The 10,229-nt window shown below is 42.0% G+C and overlaps 1 protein-coding gene across 1 annotated transcript in view; it reads left to right on the forward strand.

Annotated features, from left to right (window-relative positions):
• SLC12A8 (solute carrier family 12 member 8) overlaps positions 1–10,229 on the forward strand; it is a 142,517-nt gene that overhangs the window by 26,659 nt on the left and 105,629 nt on the right. The window contains exon 4 of the mRNA XM_007447604.1: positions 7,430–7,661. Within this exon, the coding sequence (XP_007447666.1) occupies positions 7,430–7,661 (232 nt within the window). The remainder of the gene's footprint in view (positions 1–7,429; positions 7,662–10,229) is intronic.

Consider the following 10,229-nt stretch of genomic DNA (forward strand, 5'->3'; position numbering starts at 1 on the left):
GCTGGCCTCACAGAATGAGTTTGGAGGTGTTCCCTCCTCTTCCATTTTTGGGAAGAGTTTGTGAAGGATTGGTGTTAATTCTTTAAACGTTTGGTAGAGATTGGTGGTGAAACCATATGGTCCTGAGCTTTTCTTTGCAGGAGGTCCTTTGATTACTAATTCAGTCTCTTTACTTATATAGGCGCATTCCGATTTTCTGTTTCTTCTTGAGTTTTGGTAGGTTGTGTCTTTGTAGCAATTTGTCCATTTTATCTGGGTTATCTAAGGTTTTGGCGTATAATCATTCATAGATTCCCTTATAATCTTTTTGTTTGTTTGTTTTTGTAAGACTGGTAGCAATGGCCTCCCTTTCCTTCCTGCTTTTAATCATTCGAGTCTTCTCTCTTTTTTTTCTTAGTCAGTCTAGTTAAAGGTTTGTCTGCAAAGAAGCAATTTTTGGTTTTGTTGCTTTTCTCTATTCTTTTTCTGACCTCTATTTCATTTATTTCTGCTCCAATCTCTATTATTTCCTTTCTTCTGCTTGCTGTGGGTTTAGTTCACTCTTCTTTTTCTAGTTCCTTAAGGTGAAAGGTTATATCATTGATTTGAGATCTTTTTCTTCCAGGATGTGGTTGGGTTTTCTGAGGGTCCTTATTCCTGTTGCTTATTACGCCTAATTCCCTCATCCCAGGGCATGCATGCACTCATGTGTTTTTAGTAATTGCCAGAGGAGATGGCCTGTTGTGCCCCGGAGCAGGGTCAGCAAACTTCTTCTATAGAGGGCTAGAGAGTAAATGTTTTAGTTTTTTGTGAGAGTGTCATAGGTCTCTGTCACAGTGACTCAACTCTGCTGTGTAAGTGTGAAAGCAGCCATAGACAGTTTGAAGCGGGCATGGCTGTGTGCCAGTCAAACTTATGCCCAAAGCAGGCGGCAGCAGGATTTGGTCAGAGGGCCAAAGTTTGCCGGCCCTTGCCCCAGAGCATCAACGTTTAGGAGATACAGACGCTTAAAAGAATGATTTTTTTTTTTTCCTTTCCACGGTACGCGGGCCTTTCACCTCTGTGGCCTCTCCCTTTGCGGAGCACAGGCTCCGGACGCGCAGGCCCAGCGGCCATGGCCCATGGGCCCAGCCGCTCCGCGGCATGTGGGATCTTCCCGGACCAGGGCACGAACCCGTGTCCCCTGCGTCGGCAGGCGGACTCTCAACCACTGCGCCACCAGGAAGGCCCTAAAATAATGATTTTTAAAGCTTACAAAATCTTTCCATTTCCTTGCATCCTCCCAAACCCTTCCCCATCCATCTCTCAGAGACGTTGGTGCGGGGGCTGTAGTGTGGGGTCAGACCCCTGGGCCAGTGGAGGAGGCGATGAACTGGGGTCTCTCCTCACTCCCTACCCCACTCACCTGAGCACTTCTTTGGGGCTGCTTACCCTGGACACCAGAATATCGAGCTTCAGCTTGCACTGTCCTGTCTAAAAGCATTTATTGATGGCTTACCTGCTCTTCGCTAGACTCTGTAAAAACAGTGGAGGACGGGAAAACTTTCAGGGACCTGGGGTTTGCATTGTGGGAGGGAGCACATATGTAGGACATACAGCCAACCAATTCAAACTTTAAACTAGGGGTTTCGTGTGAGAAGGGAAGGGGTGTGGAGGGACAACTCTGGCTTTCTAGGTAGGTACCCAAAGATGGAAAGAAAATTACCTATGATTGTGAAAATGCAATTTTTTAAAAACAGAGGCCCTGGAAGGGAGGCGTTACACCCTGAAAATATAGTGGGTGACACCCCTGCTTCCTGTGGCAGAGGGTTAGAAGTTCTCTGTAGAGGACGAAAGAGAAAAACGAATGCCTGTGATTATAAACTTTAAGAGCAGATAAAAAAAATTTTTTTAATATAATAAATTCTGGGGAGGTTTATACATTAAACAAATCGAAAGGGATGTTTTCCAATGAAGAGGAGCTTCATGGTTGGAAGGGAGACCACGTCTAGGGTGGTTGGATTGCTCTGGGGAAGGGCTGGCAGCCGCTGTTGTCCACACCTCTCCCGAGGGGTGGCCGGAGCCCGGGCCAGGCCCAAGCTCACTGGCTGAGAGCCGGCTGTTGGGGAGCCTTGCATCCTAGATGCATTGTGCTCTATGTGCCCAGATACAGTTTTTGCATAAACAGAGTAATACTCTCAATATGTTTGTTTTTATTTTCCTTTATAAAATTGCTTTACAATTACAAAATGATGTTCATTGTAGCCAGTTAGCATATCAGAGATAATTTAAAGAAAATGTAGTTTCCCTCCCCTCCCGCAGTAACCAGTGTGAACGCCTAGCATCCTCTTCAGCACCTTTCCCTGTGCTCATCTACGTGAATTTATGGATTTTTGAAGTGCTTGCTTGTTTTTAAAAAATTGGGGACAAATTTCATACTTTATTCCATGACTTTTATTTATCACTGAACAGTAAGTCATAGACATTCTTCTAGGTCAATGCTTTGAATCCATGCTTTTAAAGTAGTTGCTTAGTATTGTATAATATGGATGTACGTTAATTCGTGACACATTCTTTCTCTATTCGTTTTTTTACTCTCTTATGTAAGAGTAGTTTTATTCCTTTTCTCATTTCTAAAAGTCTGTAATTTTGCTTTCTCTTTTCCTCTTAATCATGTTGCCAGGTGTTTATGTATTTTATTGATCTCAAAAAAAAATCAGCTTTTGTTCTTTATATCCTTTCATTTTTTTCTTTCATTTCATTAATTTCATATATCCTTTTATTAAATACTTCTTCCTACTGTCTTTTTATTTATAATGATTTTTAAAGTCACTTCTTAAGTTAATACTTTGTTCATGTATTTTTCTGCATTTTAAAACTAATATAAACATTTAGAATTATACTTTTTTCCCCTTCTGAATGCAGGATTAATGTGCTTCCCAAGTTTTAGAATCAGTCCTTTTTATTACTTTCTAGATAATTTGAAATTTTTAAAATTTCTCCATATTTTGCCAACGTGACTCAAATTTATTTCTGTTGTAATTTCCCCCTTGTTGATGTGGAAGTTCTATTGATACTATGCTTTTCATTCTGTAGGTAGTTATTATCTACTTTTAGAAGCTATAATTATACTTTTTCTATACTTCCCAAACAAAAACATTACTTGTTAGCTCCTCCACATACCAAATATAAAATCTCTATGATACTTTTACTTACCTACATTCCATAATTACCCTTACCTCTTACCCCCAAATCCTTATATTTTGAAAAGGTGGTTTAATTTTGGGCTGTTATAGCTTTCCCTTAAAAGTAAGTCTCTTCAGTTTCAAGAATCCTGACTTACAACTTACGTTGCAAATTTCCAGTGACATTATCATCATTTATTTAGCATTAACAAAGTATTTTTATGAAATTCATGGCTAACTACTGTTTCCTTTACATCAGTAGCTAATAATAAAGTAATAATGATAATGCCAATAGCTATTATTTCTCCAACTCTAACTATGAGCCAGGTATTGTTCTAGGACTTTACACGAATTATCTCATTGAATCCTCACAATAACCTTTTTTTTTTTTAAGGTGGTTTCTTCTTCTTCTTTTTGTTGCTATTTAAATTCTCTTTTTTTTAAATTGAAGTATAGTTGATTTACAATAGTGTGTTAATTTCTGCTGTACAGCAAAGTGATTCAGTTGTGTGTGTGTGTGTATACACACATATACACATCCATTCTTTTTTTTTAATATTCTTTTCCATTATGGTTTATCATAGGATATTGAGTTTAGTTCTTTGTGCTATACCGTAGGACCTTTATCCATTCTGTATATTATAGCTTACATCTGCTAACCCCAGCCTCCCACTCCATCCCTCCCTCAATCACCTCCCCCTTGGCAACCACAAGTCTGTTCTCTATGTCTGTGAGTCTGTTTCTATTTCGTAGATAGATTCATTTGTGTCATATTTGAGATTGCACATATAAGTGATATTATTTGTCTTTCTCTTTCTGACTTACTTCACTTAGTATGGTAACCTCTAAGTCCATCCATGTTGCTGCAAATGGCATTATTTCATTCTTTTTTATGGCTGAGTAGTATTCCATTGTATATATGTACCACATCTTCTTTATCCATTCATGTGTTGATGGACATATAGGTTGTTTCCATGTCTTGGCTGTTGTGAATAGTGCTGCTGTGAACATAGGGGTGCATATATCTTTTTGCATTAGAGTTTTGTCTGGGTATATGCCCAGGAGTGGGATTGCTGGATCATATGGTAATTCTGTTTTTAGTTTTCTGAGGAACCTCCATACTGTTTTCCATAGTGGCTACATCAACTTATATTTCCACCAAGTGTAGGAGGTTTCCCTTTTCTCCACATCCTCTCTAGCATATGTTATTTGTAGAGTTTTTAATGAAGACCATTCTGACCATTGTGAGGTGGTACTTCATTGTAGTTTTGGTTTGCATTTCTCTAATAATTAGTGATGCTGAGCATCTTTTCATGTGCTTATTGGCTATCTGTATTTCTTCTTTGGAGAAATGTCTGTTTAGGTCTTCTGCCCATTTTTCGATTGCATTGTTTGTTTTTTTTGTTGTTGAGTTGTATGAGCTGTTTGTATATTTTGGAAATTAAGCCCTTGTTGGTCGCATTGTTTGCAAATACTTTTTCCCATTCTGTAGGTTGTCTTTTCATTTCGCTTATAGTTTCCTTCGCTGTGCAAAAGCTTGTAAGTTTGATTAGGTCCTGTTTGTTTATTTTTGTTTTTATTTCTGTTGCCTTGGGATACTGACCTAAGAAAACATTTGTATGATTTATGTCAGAGAATGTTTCATCTATGATCTCTTCTAGGAGTCTTATGGTATCAGGTCTTATGTTTAAGTCTTTAAGTCATTTTGAGTTTATTTTTGTGTAAGGTGAGAGGGGTTGTTCTAACTTCATTGATTTACGTGCGGCTGTCCATCTTTCCCAACACCACTTGCTGCAGAGAGTGTCCTTTTTCCCCTTGTATATTTTTGCCTCTTTTGTTGAAGGCTAAATGAATGTAGGTGTGTGGGTTTATTTCTGGGCTCTCTATTCCTCACAATAACCTTTTGAAGTAAGTACTATTATTATCTGTGTTTCACAGAGGCAGACATGAGCCACAGAGAGGTTGAAACACTTTCCCAAGTCACACAGCTAAGGCTGGGAGCCACAGCATTTGGCCTTAGGTAGTTTGGTTTCATAGGCTGTGCTTCTGACCACCGTGCTCTTGTCACATATCCTCCAGAGCTTTTACTTTTTTTGTAACTGGGATCTTTGGGCTAAAAAGTGATTTTAGGTACAAACCTGAGAGAGGGGCGCTACTGGGGTTACTTCAGTAATCGGTTTGGAAGTCCAGGTGCAAACAGTCATATTCAAGTTCTGGCATCACCCTCTGCACGTGAGAGACCTCAGACACCTGGGAAAGTGATGCCTGTACAAACGATAATCAGCACTACATTTTTTTTATTTTTTATTTTTTTGCAGTACGCGGGCCTCTCACTGTTGTGGCCTCTCCCATTACGGAGCACAGGCTCCGGACGCGCAGGCTCAGCGGCCATGGCTCACGGGCCCAGCCGCTCCGCGGCATGTGGGATCTTCCCGGACCGGGGCACGAACCCGTGTCCCCTGCAACGGCAGGCGGACCCTCAACCACTGAGCCACCAGGGAAGCCCTCCCCTACATTTATTGGGCTTCCCCCCTCACCCAAATACAGATAGAAATGCCTACTCTAAATTTGGGGAATACCGACAATGATGCTATGTCTAGCTGCAAAGTGAACTGATCTCAGTGAAGAATGGAGCCTCCTTGGTGAGCTCCCCTCAAACACAGAAATCGTATAAGCCTTCTTGTCTTTATATTAAAGGGCTAGAACTTAATGGTGTCTGCTTCCTGGAGCATTTTTCATACAGTCAACGTGTCATAAAGTATTTATAGATTGTTTGCAACGTAGTTAGCAAATGCAGGGGATTTTAGAAGGTGCAATCAGCATAAAATTTTTTTAAAGATGTTTGCATTCTTGGTGTGTGTGGGGGGCGACAAACTTATGTGCATGAAATGATAATAGAATACAGAGCCAGATAATTAATTGCAAGGTACCAGCAGTAAGCATAGTATTTATTCAAAAACAGAGGATGAGGAAAGGCTTCATGGAAAAGGAGGAACTTGACTGTGGTTTGACTAGAGTTTGTTTCCTGAGAGAGCAACAAGTGCAGAGCGACAATGATGAGAGTGCCCTGCTGGCCCTGGGGGAGGGTAAAGGGACAAACCCGATAAGAGAAGGGGGCTGAGGAACTATGGAAAATGAGGTTGGTGTTATTTTCAAATGTTTATTTGAAATTATGTTTCAGGTTTTTTAAGAGGTAGCATCATGACTCTCAGGCAAATATAAAATAAACATGTGCCAAAGGGTTTATTTAACTCATTAATTAGTGGAGGAGCCAGTAAGATGTTAAGGTTGAGAAGTGAGGTATGGACCCTCGATGGATACAGATCAAATCCATAAATTCCTAGTTCAGCAATTTCATAAATAAATATAAGGTTAAGATTGCTAGGTTAGATACAAAACCGGTTAATGTCTTACAGGACCAGAAACCCTAATCTTTTGTGTTATCTGTTCCATCAGGCAGGAGTTCTGTACATCTCTGCAGGAAGAAAAAAATCCATAAGTTAACATGTAACTTCAGTAAGTCTGGGACATTTAATACATTTAAGCAGTAGTAAACAGTGAGTAGAACTAAGTACATTCACTTAGATAGTCCTTGGGTAGCCTTTGCTCCATATGACATTGGAAGGATGTGCTGCCCACTTTTTTTTTTATTTCTGAGTTTTAGGTAATTTAAAAAACAGGGCTTCCCTGGTGGCGCAGTGGTTGAGAGTCCGCCTGCCGATGCAGGGGACACGGGTTCGTGCCCCGGTCCGGGAGGATCCCACATGCCGCGGAGCGGCTGGGCCCGTGAGCCATGGCCGCTGAGCCTGCGCGTCCGGAGCCTGTGCTCCGTAATGGGAGGGGCCACAACAGTGAGAGGCCCGCGTACCGCAAAAAAAAAAAATAATAATAATAATAGTGACATGCAAAGAAATAGAGAAAAAACGGGGGTTTGCTTCAGTGCCCTTCTAAGGCTTTGAGATGAGACTCCCCCTTGTGCTCCTGTTCTCTATTTAGTTCTTCACAGGGGCGTCTATAGGTCTCTTTGGCCCAGAATCCCATCTTCTTCCTTCCATAATCTTTTCATCTTAGTTACCACCGACAGTCATTCTCCCCTCTGGATGGTGGGAGAGATGTAGACAAGAAGGAAGGGGGCCCCAGGCAGGACTCGTGAGCAGGAAGGGCTCATTTAACCCTCATGATGGTTCCTGGGTGTTGAATTCCGAAGGTGAGCAGGGTCCTCGGTGCCGGGCAGCCCTGCTGCTTTTTTCTCTTGCTAACTCTTCCTACCTCGAACTTCCTGTCAGTGTGTTGCAGGTGCCATGTATATCACTGGCTTCGCTGAATCCATCTCAGATCTGCTGAGCCTCAGGAATCTCTGGGCCGTGCGAGGAATTTCAGTTGCGGTGCTTCTGGCTTTGCTGGGGATTAACCTAGCAGGTGTCAAATGGATAATCCGCCTCCAGCTGCTGCTGCTGCTCCTGCTGGCCGTGTCCACGCTGGACTTCGTGGTGGGCTCTTTCACACACCTGGACCCAGGTAAGCCTTTTGGAGTTCAGCAGATGGCCTTATGGGGGTCTGCGCTGCTTTCTAGATGTTTGTAGGTCTGGGTTTGCAAGACGACCCCCAATAGCCTTTACCTGCAGTGAGTGTGTGCTGTTCCCGAGCAGCTGAGGGGTGTGTCATGGTGCAGTTTCAGAGGCCAGAAAGCCCCTCCTCACATAGACATCTTCACTGGGCACATTTCCCATGTTTCTTTTTATTTACCTGCTGTTAAAAAAAAAAAGAAAGAAAAGAAAAAGAAAATTTAGATAAAGGCCAAAATTAGGTAGAACTGGATTTGACAAAGATCAATTCATGATAGTGATTATATGCAAGAAATAGATTTGGGAGTAGGGAAGGAAATAGATTTTAATTTTATCTGTCATATTTTATTTCTTTTTAAAAAAGGACTTGATGCAAACATAACAAATGTTAACAATTGTCATTTCTGGGAGAGCGGGACAGATATGTGTTTGATTGTCTATAGTTTTCAATATTAAGTTCAAAACAAAAATATGAATCTATTAACTAAGCTTAAAGAAAGAAAATAAACAGCAGGGTATTCTTCTGCACCGTTTGGAAATGGTGTCATATATTGATAATCAATCAATCACTGTTTACTCTAACCCTGGATTTTCTACAGCCTTGAGGATACCTGGCAACTCTAATCCTAAATCCTATGCTTTGAGTGAGATGCTATTACCCAAAGTGTCCATAATTTTGTAGCTTTGTGATTTGGGGTGGTTTGGCATCAAAAGTCTTTGTTTCTCTCCAGAGTACGGAACTATTCCTGGGATGCTGTAGGAAAAAGACAACTGCCTGATATTTCACACTTTGGGTACTTCGTCTTTTTTATGGCAATAGTGACTAGGCATCTACATTGCAATATGGGCAGAGAAAGGGAGCTGGGGCCACCAGCTGTGTTAACAAAGAAAAAGGAAAGAGATCAAGAGCACAGACCAGCCACCTCTAATGGTGGTTATGGCGGCGACAGCTGCTGTATTGGATGAGCACTTCTGTGCCAGGCATTTTGGCTAGCACCTCACAGGGCTTATCTCATTATCATAATCTCATGGGGGAGGAACAGTTATACCCATTTAACAGATGAGGAAAGCGGGTATTATATAATTTGTAGTAACGCGTGGCAGATCTGGGTGTGAAACTGGATCTGTTTGACTGTAAAGCTGAGCTCTTTCCTGAGGTGGGAACACTACCACTGTCTTTCTATGATTGCAGCTCTTCTTTTCCCCTTCAAGGCTGCCCCTGGGGTGTGTTCTAAACAGTCTCGTGTTTCATAAAAGTGTTGGTTGCTGGAAGGTGACAGTTCAGTTGGTACACCCTCATCTGGCTTTATTGCTTTTTCATCTATTAAGATTCTTCTGTGGGAAAAGTCACTCATCTGAGCTCCCTGCATGCCCCCTACCCTCTGGCATCCTGGTCCGTCCCCCAGAACCTCCAGACTGCCCCATGATCTAACATCTAAAGTGTTAATCCCTGTACATCGGGGGGGCCCCCAGGGCCCACTCCAGTGCTAAGGGCCAATGCAGTGTCCAGCCTGAGCCTTGCAGCTTGCTGAACATTTGGAGCATCTCCATTGGGGGGAAGGAGTGATTTTTTTCCTGGCTTTGCACCACGCTGCAGAGACAGCCCACATCCTGAGAGAGACCTGCTGGCTGTTTGGCCATCAAACTGTCAGTGAAGGGGAGAGAGAGAGACAGAGAGAGAGACAGAGAGAGACAGAGAGAGAGACAGAGACAGCGAGAGAGCGAGAGAGAGAGCGAGAGCGAGCGAGAGAGAGAGAGAGAGAGAGAGAGAGAGAGAGAGAGAGAGAGAGAGAGGGCGTGAGAGAGAGAGAGAGAGAGAGGGGGGCATGAGAGAGAGAGAGAGAGAGAGGGCTAGAGAGAGAGAGCGCGAGAGAGAGCGCACTCCAGACTTCATGCCTGGGGACTTTCCGCCTGCTGACATGGTTGCTGCAAGAGCATAAGTAGTTAAATTGCACGGTGATGCTACTGGCTTCTTTGAAACCTCCGTAGGCTGTTGTATTTGCCTACTTGATTAGAAGTTTTCTTGGCTGCTCTTCTGACTTACTCCAAATATTTCTCTTTCCTTCTGGTCAGTACATTACCAGGGTGTAGTGCGAAATGAAATTTATTTTCAATTATTCCCATAGTAACTGGCCCCTCTAGAATCTGTTTTTGGTATCGCTGGTATCTTATATGGGCTGCTTTCTTTGCAGTTAAAAATCCAAACTGAAACTAGACCATAAACCTTCAGAATGGATTTAGAAGAATTATTTCAACTCTTCTAGAAAATGACATACATGTAGACATTTGAAAAAAAAGCCTGGAAGAGAGACTGGAAGGAACTAAGCCCAAGTGTTAACAGTGGTCATGTTTCTGCTGAGGTTATGGGTGGCTGTATTACCTTGTTTCTACTTTTCCTTCAATTAGTTAGTGCTATTTAAAAAAAAAATTAATAGACTTCAGTTTTTAGAACAGTTTTAGGTTTATAAAAAATTAGCACAGAGTACAGAAGTCCCTATATCCTTTCTCTCTCCTTTCCCTA

The sequence above is a fragment of the Lipotes vexillifer genome, unplaced genomic scaffold (genome assembly GCF_000442215.2).
Source record: "Lipotes vexillifer unplaced genomic scaffold, Lipotes_vexillifer_v1.1 scaffold823, whole genome shotgun sequence".
NCBI classification, from domain to species: Eukaryota; Metazoa; Chordata; class Mammalia; order Artiodactyla; family Lipotidae; genus Lipotes; species Lipotes vexillifer.